The sequence below is a fragment of the Pseudochaenichthys georgianus genome, chromosome 20 (assembly GCF_902827115.2).
Source record: "Pseudochaenichthys georgianus chromosome 20, fPseGeo1.2, whole genome shotgun sequence".
NCBI classification, from domain to species: Eukaryota; Metazoa; Chordata; class Actinopteri; order Perciformes; family Channichthyidae; genus Pseudochaenichthys; species Pseudochaenichthys georgianus.
In genome coordinates, this window is record NC_047522.1 from 9,313,464 (window position 1) to 9,334,986 (window position 21,523).

The 21,523-nt window shown below is 45.0% G+C and overlaps 1 protein-coding gene across 1 annotated transcript in view; it reads left to right on the forward strand.

Annotated features, from left to right (window-relative positions):
- Positions 1–15,070, forward strand: part of sspo (SCO-spondin) — a 136,312-nt gene extending 121,242 nt beyond the window's left edge. The window contains exons 118-119 of the mRNA XM_034109166.2: positions 3,229–3,379; positions 14,662–15,070. Of these exons, the coding sequence (XP_033965057.1) occupies positions 3,229–3,379; positions 14,662–14,684 (174 nt within the window). The 3' untranslated portion in view covers positions 14,685–15,070. The remainder of the gene's footprint in view (positions 1–3,228; positions 3,380–14,661) is intronic.
- The last annotated feature ends 6,453 nt before the right edge of the window (positions 15,071–21,523 follow it).

Genomic DNA, 21,523 nt, shown 5'->3' on the forward strand with positions numbered 1-21,523 from the left:
AATCTGCATTTACTTTTGGAATGTCTGAATAATTAAAACATGCTGATACAAAAAGCCGAAAATCTGTACAAAAAAAACTTTAAATCCTAGCAAGGCCATCAATCATTTTATTCTTTACAGTATGCAAATTAATAATCAAAAATGTTGCTTTAAATCTCTGGGCAGCCAAATCGTCCATCTGCTCCCCTCCTGAAATGTGCCCAGGCATCAGGTTTCAGAAGTGTTTTTTGCAAATCAAAATGAAGTCTAAGACATGCTGCTGGTCACACCTGGGGGGTATACTACGAAGCAGGATTTTCGCTTAGCCGGCTAAATTCAGGGAAAACTCCGGCTTTCCGGTCCTACGAAGCTGGTTCTCTTTTTAGCAGGCTAGATCTCTATGGTAACTTATGCTTAGCGGCTAACCTGGTCGGGACCAGGTTAGGTTGCAGGCTAAGAGCTCAACTCAGTGAAAGCACTGCCTGCTGACCAATCAGAGCTCAGTGTGCGGAGTTTAAAGCGATCAAGTCATATTACAGGAGAAAGGAAATACAGAAAAGTTGCCGTTGCAGGAAAGACGGCCGGCAAAAATCACCGACTGTGTGAACGTGAACATTAATAGAATATCACCTCTCATCTTCAGAGCAATCTGACTATTATAACATTAGCGTTAAGAAAGCACTTAAATATCTGCCACAACATAAGTAACCGGATCAGAGTAACATTAAGTACAGTCCGCGGCATATCACTTCATGTATCATATATTTTCTTATCTGAGTCAGCTGAGCCGTATCTGGCCGTGCAACACTCACAGTGTCACATACTGTATGCAGAAGTATTATTTTAAGCAACACATTAAGTTGACGAAACACTCGAGACAAATGTAATTAAAGTCAGATCCACTCGTGTTTTAGACGGGGCAGTGATATCATAAACCTGTTAATGTACGCATTCAAACACTTTTTCTGTTACCAGCTGTATTCACCTTGCAGGTGCAGCTCTGAGGCTTTGATCCTGGATAAAGTGTTTAAGTCATGGATGTTTAAAGTTTAACTTCTTCATATGTCTAATATTATAGTTGACTTTTCATTCAGGAAGTATGACGCTGCGCTGTCAGTACGCTTGTCCATGTTTGTGATTGGTCGAATGCTCCAAATACCACCCCTTTAATGTGAACGTGCACCTAACTAGATAGGACACGGCTGGCTTGAGCGATCCACTTGATAACCCGCGTCGTAGTACCGTTTAGCGAGAGCGCTTATGTTTTGGATTAGGCCAACCAGCTAACTCAAACATATCCAGGTTAGGTTGAACCAGCTTCGTAGTACAGGCCCCTGCTGTAATATCTTCAGAGGTAAACACCGGGAACAGCCATCAGTCTGTGGACTAAGGATAATGTATTGATCATTTAGCCTTCTGTCAGCTGTTGTTAACACATATTTCACACAGATGACGCGAGGGCAGGTAATAAAAATAAATAATAAATGCCCCAGTTTCTCTTCCGCCTTCACTTGTTTTCGTCTCCTTTGTTAGACAGCAGGCTCATCATCTGATCACCATGGAGACTTTGTTCTTCCTTGGCATCCATACATCGCTGTTAAACATAGAGGCAGTCTGATTAAACACGCGCTCAGCCAAAAGTGTCATTACCTCCTGTTACTGTGGCAACAAGGGGATGGTAAGCAGTGACTAGGCAGCGCAGAGAAAAGCCCTTCAGCAGGTCTTCCCCCTGATCAGGGAAACTGACACACACACTCTGCACTTTTCAAAGTGTGTGAAGCACTAATAACTATTTTATGGAGAGATTGAAGGTGTTTTTTCTTATGCCGGGCTCCCTCACCCCTCTACCTCCTTCTCCGATTATCTATTATTCTCTGCTAGCACAATTTCTCTCCTCCTTGGATCGGCGCCTGCACTAATTGGACACATGAGAACAACTTCTAAGAAGAAAGCTTCTATCATCCAAGGCTGGGATTTTGTTTTTCAGGAGTTACGAAATAGTCAGCCAATTTCAAATGTGTTTTTTGTTGTTGTTGCCGTTTACTGTAGCTGATTCAATTTGACATCTCTGACTAACTTGGGAGGCAATTGTTATTATTTATTATTAATATTTATATCTATATTTTATGATTACCTTAATGACTTCAGTGTCGGCAGTGGTTTAATTTTCAGGAAATCAATACGTTTGTTTTTAAAATAAGCTATATAAAAAGATTTAGCACACACTGATGAACCTACATATAACTATTAACTGACCAGGTAGTTCCACTTATCACTATTAAACATTTCATTACCTCCCCGGGCGCTGTACACTACTCCTAGTACTAGACTCCTGGTACTAGGATGGGTTAAATGCAGAGGCCAAATTTCACTGTGTGTGCTGTGTGCTCTGCATGTGACCATTACAGAGGGTTTCATCCCTCCCAATTCGTCTTCTTCTTCTTCAGCTTATTGCAGCATTTTATGACCAGTAGCTTTAATGTCAGTGTTTGCTTTATTCTCACTGTTCTCTGTGAGTTACTTCCTGCTGCTTGCAGACAGATGTTTTTAATGAAAAGGCGCTGATAAACCCACGGTGTCTGTTGGATGTGAACAAAAGCAGCAATTATCCAACACGTTTGGATATGGTGGTGTTTGATTAGAACAAAACCAACCTTTAGACACAAGACCCTGATAATTGCTGAACTGTGTTAATCAGCTTGTCACCATCTACAGTAAGTCTGTCTGCTGTTTTGCAAGGAAAGTTCGAAATAGGCTTATTGGAGCATAGTATACTTAAGACAGCTGTCTGAAATCAGATTGCCATGAGCAGAGATGCTGGACAATGAAATGCATTAGCTCAAATAAATTAGCTCGTATTCTGTGGTTTCATCAGTGTAAGCAGACCCCTTTCATATCTTGAATTTGATTTGTTAAAATAGAAAGTATTAAGTGGAGCTTTTAACTATTGTCTGATGTATTGCCTGTGAGGTCCATTGTCCTCAACACTGTCATTTTGTAATTTAATCTAAAGAGGTCTGATTCCTCCACCTTGATTCCTTGCTCTGCCTTGCTCCAATCTAGCCAGTACTAGTTCACCTCACCAATCTCCTACATTATTTTGTACTTCCTTCTCTAAAATGATTCTTCTGAAATTCTCTCATAACCTCCTCACCCTCCTATTTCCCCCTCTCTTCATAATATTCTAATCTCTGTTTCCCGCTGGCTCTCCTTTAATCTCTTGCTTCTCCCCCCCCCCCCTCTCTACAGGAGCCCTACCTCCAGTCGGTATGTGAGTGCTGCAGTTACCGTCTGGACCCTGAGACCCCGGTGCGTTTCCTCAGCCTGCAGTGTGAGAGCGGAGAGAGCGAGCCCGTGGTCCTACCCGTCATCCACAGCTGCGAGTGCACCAGCTGCCAAGGTGGGGAATAATGAATGTGGCTGACGGATTTGCTTGTTCATCGCTCTCGGCAGTGTGAAAAGCCAGAGTTTGAATTTATGTAAAAAATAGCTACACGTGACACATGTTTACACACTGGAAAGGTAGGGAAATGGAAGGCTTGATCCAAACAGGGGAAGTCAGGGAGTCTGACTGAAAACAAGACATATGTAGAAGTGTGTTGCAGAGTGTTTTTCTTTTCCACATGATAATAGGATTTTACAGAAAGTGTAATATACGTGTAAAGCGGCAAAAATCATACAAAATATAAAAGAGAAATATAAATCAAAACAAAGTGCCACCGAATGTTACGCATGGTTTAGTAAAGGTACGGGCAAAAGTCATTTCTGTGCATTTTATTTTCTTGATTCCATATCATAAACCGTTTTCTTGCCTTTTTGCTTGCATGCACCTGATAGTAAAAAAGCACACGCCTACCAAACAAAAGCATAATACAACTTATTTGATGAACTTGAATTACACTAGAATAAAAGGAAGATTTACTATAAACAAAAAACAACACCTCTCTGAAGAACCAGCACCTTACCGTGGTAGAGAGGTTTGTGTGCCCTGATGAACCTGGGGGCTGTGTTGTCTGGAACCTTGTGTTCCTGGTAGGGTCTCCCATGGCAAATTGGTCTCAGGCAAGGGGCCAGACTAAGATTGGTTCAAAAGACCTCATGAAAGAAAAACCAAGAAGTGAGGATACCCGGCCCGGAGGAAGCCCGGGGTCCCTTTCTGGAGCCAGGCCCAGAAGGAGGACTCGTCGGCGAGCGTCTGGTGGCCGGGCTTGCCACGGAGCCCGGCCGGGCCCAGCCCGAAAAGGCAACGTGGGCAACACCTCCGCTTCTCCGTCCCGCGGGCCCACCACCTACGGGAAACAACGATGGGGTCGGGTGCGCTGCCAGAAGGGTGGCAGTGAAAGCGGAGGGTCTCGACGGACCAGACCCGGGCGACAGAAGCTGGCTTTGGGGACGTGGAACGTCACCTCTCTGGGGGGGAAGGAGCCGGAGCTTGTGCGGGAGGTGGAGCGTTACCAGTTGGATCTGGTTGGGCTCACCTCTACGCACAGCGTCGGCTCTGGAACCTTACTTCTGGATAGGGGTTGGACTCTATTCTTCTCCGGAGTTGCTCAAGGTGTGAGGCGCCGGGCGGGTGTGGGGATACTCACAAGTCCCCGGTTAGGTGCTTCGTTGTTGGAGTTTACCCCAGTGGACGAGAGGGTCGCCTCCCTACGCCTGCGGGTTATGGGGGGGAAAACTCTGACTGTTGTGTGTGCTTATGCACCCAACAGCAGTTCAGAGTATACGGCCTTCTTGGAGACCCTGGAAAGAGTCCTGTATGGGGCTCCTGAAGGGGAATCTTGCTGGGAGACTTCAACGCACATGTGGGCAATGATGGAGACACTTGGAGGGGCGTGATTGGGAGGAACGGCCCCCCTGATCTGAACCGGAGTGGTGGTTTGTTACTGGACTTCTGTGCTAGTCATGGATTGGCCATAACAAACACCATGTTCGAACATAAGGATGCTCATAAGTGTACGTGATACCAGAGCACCCTAGGCAGAAGGTCCATGATCGATTTAGTTATCGTATCATCGGACCTGAGGCCGTATGTTTTGGACACTCGGGTAAAGAGAGGGGCGGAGTTGTCAACTGATCACCATCTGGTGGTGAGTTGGGTCGAGTGGCGGGGGAAGCCTCTGGATAGACCTGGTAAGCCCAAACGTGTAGTTCGGGTGAACTGGGAACGTCTGGAGGAGGCCCAAGTTCAGGAGGCCTTCAACTCGCACCTCCGGCGGAGCTTTTCGGGCATTCCTGTGGAGGTTGGGGACATTGAACCAGAGTGGTCGGTGTTCAAAGCCTCTATTGCCGAAGCCGCGGCGGGGAGCTGTGGTCTCAAGGTCCTAGGTGCCTCAAGGGGCGGTAACCCTCGAACCTCCTGGTGGACACCGGTGGTCAGGGAAGCCGTCCGACTGAAGAAGGAGGCCTTCAGGGATTTGTTATCCCGGGGGACTCCCGAGGCAGTTGCAAGGTACCGACAGGCCCGAAGGGCAGCAGCCTCATCCGTGGCCGAGGCAAAGCAGCGGGTGTGGGAGAAGTTTGGAGAAGACATGGAGAAGGACTTTCGGGCAGCACCAAAGTTGTTCTGGAAAACTGTCCGACACCTCAGGAGGGGGAAGCAGGGAACCATCCAAGCTGTGTACAGTAAGGATGGGACGTTGTTGACCTCAACTGATGGAGTGTTAGGGCGTTGGAAGTAGGGGTGGGCGATATTGAAAAATATGTTATCACGATATTTTCAGGCAGTATCACGATAGACGATATATATCACGATATTTTTTCATGTCGGTTATTATGGTTATTTTTCAAGTTACTTAACAGTACAAGCACCTACAAGGTAACAGAAACTAAAACAAAAAGGAGTAACAGACCAAAATAGCATTTCAAGCTGGTTTTATTTCAGAAATGAATCCCTGAATGAACAAGTGAGCAGTGAACATCAATAAACATGAAAAGGAGGGTAAAACATAACTAAGTAAAACATAAAACATCAATGAGGAAAAGTCAGTGCCAAATAATTAAAATGTAAACTTTAGAGTAGACTTGAAGTGTAATAAAATACATTAGCATAACTGAAGGAAAAAACATAAAACGCCACAGCGTCAGTTATGTCTTTCCACCGTTTGCTAGTCTTTTCATAAGGAGCCCCTTTATGAAATGCCTGCCCTATGGTTGCTCGCTGCAAAGAAAGGGGGCGGGGACTTTGGGAGCGTGTCAAACAACTCGGACTGAACGCAAGCAGAGGTGCGCTGACATTGTGAAATCGATCGGGATATATGGTGAAATTAAAATCAGTAGGTGAGGCTGGGGGAGCGGGAGGGGAAGAGGCTCTCCGTCCGCTGTCATAGCCCCATGCGCCGCGCACGGAGAGCCTATTCCCCTCCCGCTATTTTTTTTTTTTTTTTCAATTTTTTTATCACGATAGGACGATATCTCTGAAAAAGCATATCGTGGAGACCTAATATCGTCACGACGGTATATATCGTCATATCGCCCACCCCTAGTTGGAAGGAACACTTTGAGGAACTCCTGAACCCGACAACTCCGCCCTCTATGTTAGAGGCAGAGCTGGAGTATGACGGGGGATCAACACCAATCTCCCGGGGGGAGGTCACTGAGGTCGTCAAACAACTCCACAGTGGCAAAGCCCCGGGGGTGGATGAGATCCGCCCAGAAATGCTGAAGGCTCTGGGTGTTGAGGGACTGTCATGGTTGACACGTCTCATCAACGTTGCGTGGAAGTCGGAAACAGTACCGAAGGAGTGGCAGACAGGGGTGGTGGTTCCCCTTTTTAAAAAGGGGGATCAGAGGGTGTGTGCCAATTACAGAGGCATCACACTACTCAGCCTCCCCGGGAAAGTTTACTCCAAGGTACTCGAAAGGAGGGTCAGGCCGATTGTCGAACCTCAGATTGAGGAGGAACAATGCGGATTCCGTCCTGGTCGTGGAACGACGGATCAGCTTTTTACTCTCGCAAGGATCCTGGAGGGGGCCTGGGAGTACGCTTATCCGGTCTACATGTGTTTTGTAGACTTGGAGAAGGCGTATGACCGAGTTCCCAGGGAGTTACTATGGGAAGTGCTGCGGGAGTATGGGGTGAGGGGGTCTCTACTCAGGGCCATCCAATCTCTGTACTCCCAAAGCGAGAGCTGTGTCCGGGTCCTCGGCAGTAAGTCGGACCCATTTCCGGTGAGGGTTGGCCTCCGCCAGGGCTGCGCTTTGTCACCAATCCTGTTTGTAATATACATGGATCGGATTTCGAGGCGTAGTCGTGGGGGAGGGGGTCTGCAGTTCGGTGGACTAAGGATTGCACCACTGCTTTTTACAGATGATGTGGTTCTAATGGCTTCATCGGTCTGCGACCTTCAGCACTCACTGGATCGGTTCGCAACCGAGTGTGAAGCGGCTGGGATGAGGATCAGCAGCTCCAAATCTGAGGCCATGGTTCTCAGCAGGAAACCGATGGACTGTCCACTCCAAGTAGGGAATGAATCCTTACCCCAAGTAAAGGAGTTCAAGTATCTCGGGGTCTTGTTCTCGAGTGAGGGAACAATGGAGCGTGAGATGGGCCGGAGCAGCGGGAGCGGTACTGCAGTCGCTTTACCGCACCGTTGTGATGAAAAGGGAGCTGAGCCAGAAGGCAAAGCTCTCTGTCTACCGGGCCATTTTCGTTCCTACCCTCACCTATGGTCATGAAGGATGGGTCATGACCGAAAGAACGAGATCGCGGATACAAGCCGCCGAGATGGGTTTTCTCCGCAGGGTGGCTGGTGTCTCCCTTAGGGATAAGGTGAGAAGTTCGGTCATCAGGGAGGGACTCGGAGTTGAGCCGCTCCTCCTTCGCGTCGAAAGGAGCCAGTTGAGGTGGTTCGGGCACCTAGTTAGGATGCCACCTGGGCGCCTCCCTAGGGAGGTGTTCCAGGCACGTCCAGCTGGGAAGAGACCAAGGGGTAGACCTAGGACCAGGTGGAGGAATTATATCTCTTCGCTGGCCTGGGAGCGCCTTGGGATCTCTCAGTCAGAGCTGGTTGATGTCACCAGGGAAAAGAAAGTTTGGGGCTCTCTGCTGGAACTGCTACCCCCGCGACCCGACCACGGATAAGCGGGAGAAGATGGATGGATGGATGGAAAAAACAACACTAAAATAAATGGATAACTATTAAATAATATAAGTCCGTATATGGCTCCATCACAGTGAAAACCACTCTCAAGAGAGAAAACTGCTGCTGCTCTCAACTTGTTGTTCAAATATGACTTAATTATAACATCAAGTGAGCCAGAAATGGATTTCACTAGCCTAGATCAATTGATAGTTATTTTTACTTCATGAAATATATAAAGATCAAAACTGTCATCAGCACGTCCATGCTGATGTGGGGACAAAATAACATAAGTGGGCGGAATGACATTGTTACTCATTTTTGAAACTCCTTCAACATGATATCACTGTGAAAGCAGACTTGGCACACATATAATGTTTTTAATCGTCTATTTACAACATTCAGGAAATAATAACTTTTTGCTATGTAAAAGAATAATGACGGCCTGAGTAGAATCGGAATTCTCTCTCTCTTTGTGCACTGTAATCTGATTTTTTCTGTGCTTTGTTGATGTAGCTACTTTGGAACAATAGACCCACCCCGCAGTCCCCCCCCCACAGGTCCACACTGTGAGCTGGGAGTCAGCACTGCTTGTGCCGTTAGCTCTGTTAGCTGCTAGCTGTCGGCTCAGCCATCGTCATGTTGAGAGCCATTTGGAGGCAAACCCACAAACACAGATGTGATCTGAATACCGTAAAGAACCTTTAAACCAGATTACATTCGGTATCAATCTTTTTTTTTATATAGGCGGTTATTCTGATAATAACACCGAGATATAATACTCAGTAACATTCTCAAAAACATAAAACATATCTAAAGTCATAATTATATAAACATTTGGCTACTCAAAAGTTATTCTTCAATAAATGTGTGAATAAGCCTGCACCTAGCACATAGTCAGCTCAGTAAGTGGCTGTTACAATAACCATCATGTCTGTCCCTTCCTCTCAATACTATTTCTTCACTTATTATTAACACCAGCCTGACACACGCGCGCACACACACACACGCACTTAGCTAATCTTAGTGGAACATACGTTTGTCTTTGCCCACCATGAATAATTCAATCAAGGATCCCACTTCTGAAGCAATTATGACCTAATCCATTCATCAACATGGCTGATTGCGTTAGTTAATTGGATGTAGCCACATGCAATACAGAACCCCCCCCGACTCTCCTCCCCCTCCCCGCACCACACGCCGCAGACATCACGTCTGACGGATTTGTTCTGTACGTCGATCAATCTTTGATTAAGTGTGGCCGCACACACACACACACACACACACACACAGTAGCTGCTACTTTCTCATTTGTCATCTGGTGCTCTCTTTAGGCTGACATATGCTCATTACAATGCCGACAGAGGACTTGCATAGATTTTATTTTTTTACTGCTGATTCACACTTCATGCATTTTATATCTTAAATGCATTTTAAATGACTTGCTGTAGATATAACTGGTACATGTTGAATACTGTACAGTTCAAATATATTTTCATTTCATTTCAAACCTTTATTTAACCAGATTGGTCCCATTGAGATCATAGATCTCTTTTTCAAGGGAGACCTGCAGCATATAGGTTCCACATGAAACATAAAACAATAAAGGACATTATATTTACAGGATACATAGTTATAGACATTTACAAGTGCCCATTGTATCGGCAAGCATTTCATTTACCCTAGCTTTAAAAACATGCAGAGGAATGAGATTGCTCAGTTTCAATTCTTGCTGAAGATTGTTCCAAGCAAGTGGAGCTGCGCACATAAAAGCTGTCTTACCTGAGACAGTCCTTGCTCTTGGCACATCTAACAAGACCACATCATGTGACCTCAGACAATAGCTGCTTGCAACTCTCTGTGTTATCAGCGAGCAGATATAATACGGGAGTTTACCCAACAAAGCTTTATAGATAAAAGTGTACCAGTGACTGAGCCTCCGTACAGAGAGAGATGGTAAACCTGCCTTGGTATACAGTGTACAGTGATGTGTAAGCGCTTTACAATTTGTGACAAATCTCAGAGCACTGTGATACGCAGCATCCAATTTGCTCAGGTAATTGGCAGGTGCATTCATATACAACAAATCCCCATAGTCCAGCACAGGTAAAAAGGTCACAGTGACTAGCCTTTTCCTGGCCTCAAGCGAGAAACAGGACTTGTTTCTGAAAAAGAAACCTAGCCTAACCCTCAGTTTTTTTAGCAGGTTATTGACATGAAGTTTAAAAGAGAGACAATCATCAAGCCAGATACCCAGGTATTTGTAACAGGCAACAACTTCAAGTTTTGTTCCTTGCGTGGTTACAATATCTAAAACAGGCTCTGGAGTCTTTTTAGCTTTTGAAAAGAGCATTACCTTGGTTTTCTCAACATTTAAAAGAAGCTTTAATTCAGAGAGCTGAGTCTGAATAGTGTTAAAAACAGCTTGTAATTTAACAACAGCCTCTTTAATGGAGGGACCTGCACAGTACATTACAGTATCGTCCGCATAAAAATGTAAAGTAGCTTCATCCACATCATCACCTACACTGTTAATATATATGGAGAATAAAAGTGGTCCTAAAACAGAACCTTGTGGTACACCATTAGAAATGTTTAACCACTCAGAAGACAGCCCATCAAAGTGAACACATTGGGACCTTTCAGAGAGGTAGTTCACAAACCACCCCACTGCATGGCTGGATATGCCTATACTGAGTAGCCTCTGCTTTAAGATGCGATGATCAACGGTGTCAAACACTTTGGAAAGGTCAATAAACAGAGCTGCACAACTCTGCTTATTATCTAAAATAGTAGTAATGTCATTTACCACTTTCATTGTCGCAGTGATGGTACTGTGTTTCTTTCTGAATCCTGACTGATGTTTAGACAGGATATCATTTATACATAAAAACTCCTTTACTTGTTCACTCACTAAGCGTTCGAGCACCTTAGCCAGAACTGACAATTTAGAGATTGGCCTATAGTTATTTAAAATAGTTGCCTCCCCTCCTTTCAGTAAAGGCAAGACATAAGCAGACTTCCATACTTTTGGAATTGTGTTCGTGCTGAGGGAGAGGTTAAAAAGAGAAGTAAGAGGTGGAGCAATAAAATCTGCAGCTATCTTTAAAAAGAAAGGTTCTACGTTGTCCGGGCCAGCCGGTTTCCTAGGATCTAACTTGGATAATGCTTCATGAACAATACCAACAGTTAAAGGAGTAAAACTGAAAGGGTTTTCCAGACCACATTGTTCAGAGTCAAGGATTGGAGCGTTCACAGGAGCCACACAGCCAAACAGAGAGCCACAAGACACAAAATGCTTATTAAAACAATTTAGTATTATTGGCCCTGTCTGATATAGTGCCAGATGCTGTGGTAAGGCACGGAGGTAGCTCATTTGGGATATCACCAGTGGAAATCGATTTTATGGCTTTCCAAAATGTCCTAGGATTATTCAGGTTTTCTGTGGTAACCGACAAATAGTACTTTGATTTAGCACTTTTTATTTGAGATGTGAAGCTATTTCTTAGCTGCCTAAAACGTAGCCATTCTACCTCTGAGCCTGATTTCCTAGCCTTAGCCCAAGCATTATTTCTCTCATGAAGGAGACTGGACAGCTCAGCAGAAAACCAGGGATTGTTTCGTCCCTTCACTCTAAATGTACGCAGAGGTGCATGTCTATCTATAATTTTCATAAAACCAAGATAAAAATAAGACCATGCAGTTTCTACATCAGCACACAAATTGATTCTACCCCAATCAAAATCAAACAGATCATGTAAAAAACCCTGCTCCACAAAGTGTTTTTTGTCTCTCTTTGTGATGATACGTGGTTTAACCTTTTGGACCTTAGTGTCCCTAATTGTGGCTACAACACAGTGGTCACTCACATCATTAGCAAATACTCCCACAGATGAGTATTTATGTGGAACATTTGTTAAAATTAGATCAATTAAGGAGGATTTATTTGGGGACTTAATATTTGGGCGAGTAGGACTGTCTATAATCTGGGTAAAATTCAAAGAGGTACACAGGTTTTTAAAATCCTCTGACACAGAAGTTAACCAGTCCCAATTAAAATCACCAAGCAGCACTATTTCCTTGTAGGAAAGTTGCGATAACAGTTTTGCCAATGACAATAAAGAGTCCTTGACAGCCGAAGGGGCCCTGTAGCAGCCCACCACCATGAGCTGTTGACCCTTTGTTACCTCAATATTCACGGCTAAAAATTCTAGCTGTTTACTAACAGATTTGGAAACCATATTAGTTACACAAAACTTATTTTTCACATAAATGGCAACGCCACCACCTTTTTTAGGCCGGTCAGTACGATATACACTGTAACCATTTATGTAAATGTCAGAGGCCAAAATGGATTTATCTAGCCACGTTTCTGATAAGACAATGACATCAGCATCAGTAGAACTCGCCCAAATACGGACAAAATCAGACTACGCACATTTAAATGAATTAAACCTAGCCCAGATCTAGATATAAAATCAGCAGGAGTAGCTATTTGACTAATACTGCTCGGTGGACCTGGATTTGGCTGTACATTTCCTGATAGTAACAACAATAAAAATACCAAGCACCTTTCCTCTTAATCAACACACATACATTTGTCAGCTGTTCTAGAGTCACCAGCAAACTTCGCGAAAGTGAGATTAGAGTTTAAAAAACAATTCTGAAGGACCATCGTGGCAGGCATGTGAGAAAGACAAACATTTTCCGAAATGAATGTCCGCGACAGTGCAACCAGCAATTGTTTGTGCAACACCTCCGAAACTGTACAGGGGATGTCCACAGCGGGCGGCAGAACATACCCGAATCCAGTAGATTGTTCAGGACGACTAGCGATCTTCTCCTTGTCCAGCACAGCCAAGAAAAGGCACAGCCGAAACACGACACCCGCCATTCTCCCAGTCCAGCACAACAGTATCCACGCTGTTCCCGGAGCAAGGTGGAGCAGGCCTCAGCTACAGCAGCACAGCACAGCAGAGCAGAGCAGGTGGAACCAGGCCTCATCGGGCGGCAGCACAGCAGAGCAGAGCAGGTGGAACCAGGCCTCATCGGGCGGCAGCACAGCAGAGCAGAGCAGGTGAAACCAGGCCTCAGCTACAGCAGCACAGCAGAGTAGAGAAGGTAATCCCACCGCGTTACACCGGCTATTTAATCCACTTTACATCTCCGCCGGTAGCACAGGCTCGGAGAGGAGCGGCGATACGCGGTGTGAGTAGCGGCGAGAGGAGCGGCGAGAGGAGCAGCAAGAGGAGCGGCAAGAGGAGCGGTGTGAGGAGCGGCGAGAAGGGCGGCGAGAGGAGAGCCGGGACCACACTTCCGACTCTTTATCTCTGCAAGAGTTGCTCCCTCTCGTGCTAAATCCACTCGGCGGGCAAAAGTAGGATCCCAGAAGTGATTCGCCCAGTGTGGAGTGGCTCCTGAAACCCTTCCCGACGTGCCTTTAGTGGAACTCGGGTCCGCTGTGGTGGATGAGGTTGAACGTGGCCCTCATTCGGAACTCAGCAAAGGTGGATCACGTCTCAGTGCTGACGGCATGTAACCTGTTCCTCAGGTGAGTTTCAGAGTGAGCAGCAGCAGCAGCTGTGAGTGGCGAGCAGCAGCAGCAGCTGTGAGTGGCGAGATAAACTCCCTCCTGATAAACTCCCTCCTGATCGATTTCCTGCTCCTGCACAATATGATCAACCTGTTGAAGGCCCCTGCTATATAAACTGTGGTGACATGGCCAAAACAAAGGGGAGTTTTTAAATTCGTATTTGACAAATGTACTTTTATATACATTTGATGAATCATATTTTATTTATGTATTAATATATGTTGTTTAAAGACTATATCAAAGTCATGCTGTCCAACCTCATTTCCAAATGAAGACAAAATGCTTCCCAGGAGAAATCAGCGTTAATATTGTAAATGTACTGGTCCATGAAATAACTGTGTGAGTCTGGTGGTCAGCCTGAGCGACTCAGACCGAAGAGTAAATATTTGTACATCACATACATACATTTCAAGGATTGAGACGTGTTTATGCCATGTAAATACATTGCCAGAACGCATAAAATAGCATCAGAAAAGAGCTTGTTTATCTAAAATGTCATAAGGGTAAATCCTGGATGTTTATGTTGTTACTACTACGTTTATTGCTCTGCTGGTCCCAAACCAGGTCAACACATTGTTGCTGCCCCACAAAATACAGTGTTCATTTCCCAGTCTACAGCGCTGGTGGGATGCTTAATAAATATATTAAAGGGACCCTATTAAGCCTAACATCCCACAGTTTCTCTCCCTCACACAACATCACTACGTAACAATCACACTTCTATTTATTTCACCTTGGGAGATCATATTTATTCCATTCCATTGCAATGTAAATACTGTTATATTTTACTATATTTTTTATTATTTTTAATGTTTTTCTAGTTCTCTACTTGTGGTTTTAATTCTTGTTTTACGTTTATGTATGCACCACGACACCAAGTCAAATTCCTCGTACGTGTGAACCTACCTGTTTCTGATTCTGATATGCCCACCTATGGATTTGGGCTCTTCCACCAAGTTTGTGCTCGAGAGAGATTGGATCTCTATTTCTATATTCTCTTCTTCGCAGGAGGTGACCTGTCCAGACGCTGAGTGTGTTGAGTGTGTCTGTGAGAGTGTGAGTGTGTGTGTATGCTCAAGAAAGAGCGAGAGCAGGACAAGTACAAATGCCACGCCAAGTGAGAGCGGTTGCCGGGTGATGGACGCATCATTTTGGGGCGGGACACATCGATGGATGAGAGGGAACATGGAGACCTGCTGATGTTCACACTGTTCTGTAGTCCTGAGTCATCAAATGACTGGATGCTACTGCTGATCATAGAGTTCCTGTTCCTGTTTATTCTTCTACTTGTACAGCCTTTTTCTACTGTATATTTATAGTAATATTAATGGACCTATGATACAATCCAAGTAAGAACTATTATGCAAAAAATAAGTTTCATTTTTATGTATAAATAAGATGCGCGTGTACGAGCGGTCAGCAGCAGTTACTGATACATCAATAAAACATTTCTACACATGGAGACTACTATTAGTGTCTGTTTCTTTAAGATTATTATCAATATCAACTATTCCAAACAATCCCATGCCTTTTTCATCGAGATTCCTCCCGTTCACCTTCCCCCCCAGTTTCTGGAGTTGTTTCAAATTGTATCATCAACTTTCTCTGGTTCAGAGTATTAAACAGCTTTGCTTGTAATAAACACAAACCTGCATTACGATTTGAAGGCTATCTTTGTAGTGACACTGATTTAATAAGTGAATATTTATATTAATTTGACATGCATTGTTTGGGTTTAGCTTCAGCACAAGCGTCCTAGATTGAACTAAAACCAGAAATGAGCCAGCTGTAAATAAATCGTGTAGTGTGTCGATATTCTTTTCCAAGATAGACAAGCAGAACATTGATATACTTCCCTGGAAATGCCATATTCTTAAATAAAATGATATTCCTCACAATAGTTCTGTCTGCTGCTGAGCTGTGTATTCATTAAAACAAAATGTAGCTTGTCAAAATGAACCCTGGAGCTTTATTGCCTCCGTTATTCAAACATTGTATTCATTATTGTGCAAGGTAAGACACATCAAGAACCTTTTGGGGGGGGTGTGTGTGTGTGTGTGTGTGTGTGTGTGTGTGTGTGTGTGTGTGTGTGTGTGTGTGTGTGTGTGTGTGTGTGTGTGTGTGTGTGTGTGTGTGTGTAAGATTTTGCCAGTTTGGGATTAGTGTCATGATGAATGATAAGAAAAGTCTGCCTTAACCCCCTTTCCCCTCCTCCCTCTCTCAGTTCCTGACTAAATAAGGGAGTTGTGAGAGGAAGGCCGGCCAGCACGCCTCCTCTGCCTCACAGCTGCTGTAGTGAGGAGGTAATGAGACCAGGAACTGATGCATTTAAAAAAAATGTAAAACCTTAATGCCAAATTATGATAAATGACTGTTCAGGCCTCGTCCAACTGCAAGGCTGCAATTCATCATGTATATCCAATCGTTAAAAAGCTGAAAAATGAATGCATTCATGCCGTGCTGGTGATTTTGATAAATGCATCCAGTGAGCAGCTTCAGGCCTGTACCTGACAGGAAGGAGGGGAGACTTGTTTCCCAGTCATGTATTATTAAATCCCTGGGATGGAAATACAACTCCTCAAAAACACAATGAACTTCTTATGTGTTTAAGAAGAAAACTGGGGAAGCATGGTGTTGCTGGGGGGTCAGCCTGTACTGCTGCCTTCAGGTGCAGTCGGGAAAATAATTGGGCTCAAGCACACATTTCCATACATCACGACAATTTTGGATTTAAAATTAAACCTTGTAGAAAACCCACAAACTCTTGCTTATATGTTAGATAATTAGCTTATATAATTTTAAATCAGCTAATGTCTTTGCTTTGGTAATGTTTCCTATCAGATTCTCAAAGTCTAACAAGGTGCCGCAAGTTGCCTTTATGAGCACGGAAATCAATTTATAAACTAGGCCTACATTATTTTAATCATTAAATGGGGACTTTAGAATTTCACGGTCTTTGCTCCCTAAACTCATTAGGTTATAATGGAATGGCCCCACTTACATTTTTCCACAGTTTACACACATTACATTTAGCTGACGCTTTTATCCAAAGCGACTTACAATAAGTGCGTTCGACCAACAAAATACAAACTTGAAGAAAACAGACTCATATAAGTACATCAGGTTTCATAGAGTAAAAACATTTCAAGTGCTACTCAACTGGCTTTAGGTAAGCCAGTGCTTTATTAGTATATAAGTGCTTTGTTAATAGTGCTATTGCTCGAGGTGGAGTCGAAAGAGGTGAGTTTTCAGTCTGTGCCGGAAGGTGTGTAAGCTATCTGCTGTCCTGATGTCATTGGGGAGCTCATTCCACCATTTTGGAGCCAGGATAGCAAACCCACGTGTTTTTGCTGATGGGAACTTGGGTCCCCCTTGCAGCAAGGGTGCAGCGAGCCATTTGGTTGATGCAAAGCGGAGTGTACGTGCTGGGGTGTACGGTTTAACCATGTCCTGGATGTAGGAAGGGCCAGATCCATTCGCAGCATGGTACGCAAGTACCATTGTCTTGAAGTGGATTCTAGCAGTTACCGGAAGCCAGTGGAGGGAGCGGAGGAGCGGCGTGGTGTGGGAGAATTTAGGAAGGTTGAAGACCAGACGAGCCCCTGCATTCTGGATGAGCTGCAGAGGTCGGATGGCACATGCAGGTAGACCAGCCAGGAGGGAGTTGCAGTAGTCTAGGCGTGAGATGACGAGAGCCTGGACCAGAACCTGCGTCGCTTTCTGGGTCAGCTGGGGACGTATCCTCCTGATGTTGTGAAGCGTGTATCTGCAGCAGCGGGTTGGAGCAGCTATGTTAGCAGTGAAGGACAGGTTGTTATCTAGGATCACACCCAGATTCCTTGCAGTCTGGGTCGGGGAAACAACAGAGGTGCCGATGTTGATTGATAGGTCAAGAGTGGGACAATCTTTTCCCGGAAAGAAAAGCAGTTCAGTCTTGTCAAGGTTGAGCTTGAGGTGATAAGCAGACATCCACTGAGAGATGTCAGCTAGACAAGCAGAGATGCGTGCGACGACCTGGGTCTCTGAGCGGGGAAAGGACAGGATTAATTGGGTGTCGTCAGCGTAGCAGTGGTATGAAAAACCATGCGGGCTAATGACAGATCCGAGCGAGTTTGTGTACAAGGAGAAGAGGAGGGGACCAAGAACAGAGCCCTGAGGGACCCCTGTAGTTAATTGACAAGGGTCGGACTCCGACCCTCTCCAAGTTACTCTGTAGGTACGGTCTTTGAGGTATGAGGTGATGAGGGAAAGTGCAGAGCCTGAAACTCCATGTTCTTGGAGAGTTCGAAGGAGGATCTGATGATTCACCGTGTCGAATGCAGCAGACAGGTCCAAAAGGATGATGACAGAGGAGAGGGATGCTGCTTTGGCCATGTGAAGTTCCTCAGTGACAGCAAGGAGGGCAGTTTCTGTGGAGTGACCTGCCTTGAAACCAGACTGGTGCGGATCCAGAAGGTTGTTCTGATGGAGATAACAGGAGAGTTGTTTAAAGACAGCGCGTTCAAGTGTTTTAGACAGGAACGGGAGGAGAGAGACAGGCCTGTAGTTTATAACATCAGACGGGTTGAGAGTGGGTTTCTTTAGGAGAGGGTTTACTCTTGCCTCCTTGAGACTGTTTGGAAAGTGACCAGAAGTGTTGATGAAATGTGTGAGAACGGTAGAATATCAGGAGCGATAGTCTGAAGGAGGTTTGACGGGATAGGGTCCAGAGGACAGGTGGTAGGGCGGGCAGAGGTAATGAGGGTAAGAACCTCACTTGGAGAGAGGAGGGGGAAGGGGCTTTGGGAGGGTCCAAGAGGGTGGAGAAGATGGAAAATAGTTTTTGGGGATTGGAATAGGAAGATTGGATCTTATCTTGAAAGAACGTGCTTTTTGCCTGAGAGATGGAAGCAGAGAAAGAGGAGAGCCTGATAGGTTAGGAGGTCGTCATGGTGTTTGGATTTCCACCGTTTCCGCTCTGCTGCCCGAAGGACGGTTCCATTAGCACGCAGTGCATCATTTAGCCAGGGAGCAGGAGGGGACTGACGAGCCTGCCGAGATGTGAGAGGACAGAGAGAGTCCAGAGAGGATGATAGAGTAGAGAGGAGAGTTTCCGCAGCAGAGTTTGGAGGTAGGAGTTGGAACGAGTCAGAGGAAGGGAGGGCTGAGAGCACCGATGAGGCAAAGGTAGAGGGGGAGAGGGAACGAAGGTTACGGCGGACAGGTGCAGGATGAGAAGAGATTAGTTTGTTATGTTTGGAAAGGGGTAGAGAGAATGAAATAAAGAAGTGATTGGATGTGTGGAGCGGGTTTACAGAGAGGTTAGAAGTAGCGCAGTTCCTTGAGAATATGAGATCAAGGACATTGCCAGCTTTATGAATTGGTGGGGATGGAGACAGTGAGAAAACAAAGGCGGTTAACAGAGATGTTAGTTCGTCTATCTTCACTGTCTGGAGGTTGAAGTCTTCGAGAAGTACAGCGGGAGGGCCAGTTTCAGGGATGTGTTTGAGGAGATTATCCAATTCCTCCAAGAAGTCCCCCAAGGCGCCTGGTGGACGGTAGAGAACAACAATGGTTAATTGTATAGGATGGGTTACTGTGACGGCATGGAATTCAAAGGTGGAAGGAGTGAAGTTAGGTAGCTTGAAGAGGGAAAAGCTCCATTTGGGAGAGAGCAGGAGACCAGTGCCACCTCCTCTGCCAGTGGGTCTGGGTGTATGGGAGAAGGAATATGCTGTGGAGAGAGCTGCTGAGGTGGATGTGTTGGATGGAGTAATCCACGTCTCAGTGAGAGCAAGGAAATCCAGAGACTGCAGGGAAGCGTAGCCAGAGATGAAGTCAGCCTTAGGAACAGCTGACTGGCAGTTCCACAGGCCGCCTGAAACTAGATGTTGGATGTCAGTGGAGCATGTGGGATAGACGAGAGCAGGCCGGTTATATCGATTACGAGATACACGGGGCCAGTGATAATTGCGAGAAGACACATAAACAGGAATGGAGAAAATACACATGATTATAGCCTGAGGGGCTAAACAACCAAATAAAATAAAACACCAGCGATACTTATCTCAATCAAAGTAGGATTTGCTTCCTCTTTGCCTCCCTCGTGACTCCAGCAGGACTCTATTGTCTTTGTCAGTCTTACTCCAGCAGGACTCTATTGTCTGACGCTCCAGGAAAGTGCTACCTAAAATGGACACCTGATTGCTGAGTTCTCACAGCTGTGGGGCCACGTCCCTTTAATTAGTTAACTCTCTGCAGCTGGTGGCACTCAAAAGGAAATCTAGACTGGCTCCCTCCTGAGTTGTTATTGTGTCTTACAGTGGCCCAATGGTTTTACAATTACATTAAACCCTAAATTATAAAGTTATGAGTTTAACCCTTAATACTGTTACACCTACTCAATAAAGCTCTTAGTATTCTACAAATGTTTAAATCAAAGTTAACCCTAGCAGTCAGTTAGTTCAGTTTTAAGGTTTCAGTCAAAATTACTTGTCCCAAGTTTCTGCCTGACAGATACTGTAGCGGTTTTGAGATTTAAAATCACAATTTCAGTCAGATCAACTACAGAGCATTTATACAGAGGACACACACTGAAACAGAGAAGTCTAAAAACAGAATGTTACTCACACAATTCTAGAAGTCACCAGTTGTTATCCTGTCAAAATCGAGTTGCACACTTCCACTACACACAATGTAGGCTACCCAACATTTATGTGAGAGAATAGACACAACAACTTCTTCTGCATGGACAGCAGGGTCTCAGTGACTTCAGCAGTTTTTTCTAAAGATAAAAGTTGGCTTGCATGTAAATTAAAAAGACAAATTAGGCCACAGTAGAGGAATATGATACATATAGCCTACCATCAGACTTTGGTTCTGGTTTCGCAGCAAAGAGGAGGTGGAGTTATCAACAACAGGGCCACTGTCTATTGCTTTCTCTCCAACCCAGCTGTTGTAGACTGTTTCATTTGCATATCAGGTGACTGTCAGCCTCCTCTCCTCCTCTCCTGCTCTTTATTCAGAGCAATGATATTGTGAGCTTGCGACCTCCTTTACCTCTTGCCAGTGAAGTCTCTCTTGCTTCAACTTGTTGTGCTGTCTTCTCTCCAGGGCCTCCTGCCTCCTCCTGTCTTTCTCCGTGTTTGCTTTATTGGGACTATTTGTCACTTTATCAATCTCTTCTCTGTCCCTCTCGCACTTTGCCAGGGTGTCCAGAGCAGCAACACTACATATTTAGTAGGCTATTATATGATTTTATTCATTAATTTGTACAATTAAGTGTCGAATCAACTTTAAATTATTTACACAATCACAACACGTTCTTTTTATTTAATGTTTGTAAATCCTTCAAAACGCAGTCTGAATAATAACGGTTTAGAATCCACGTGCGCTTCAGCCAAAAAATAATCCGAATATCCGACCGTTCGCAAAGGCATCATCCCCGGCATGACGGAAGGGGGGAACCCCGGCGGTGTGACGTAGCTGTGCAGCCTGAGCGGTGAATCCCCATCCAACCCTGAAACGCAATGAAGCGTCTGCACAGCCGCAGTAACTCGGCACAAATCTAATGACATACACTGATTCAGGATCAGCCGAGCTTCTTTACTATAAAAATGCCTCTTAGTAGGATATGGACATAGTATATAGCACATTAAGCTTCAATTGGAGTAGACAGGGGCACGTGTGTATGTCTCACTCTGTAATAAATCCCTCCCTTAGCCTGCAGGAAGACCGTAAACGCCCAACACCTGTTCACAGCAGCCGTTTGGACGCGGAGCAGGTGCGTGATAAAACACAAAGCACGTTCCTCTTATCTGATACCAACTCAGTGCTTATACCCCGGCTAGTGGGGTTAACACTGGGTGTCAGTTTTCTGCCAAATTAATAA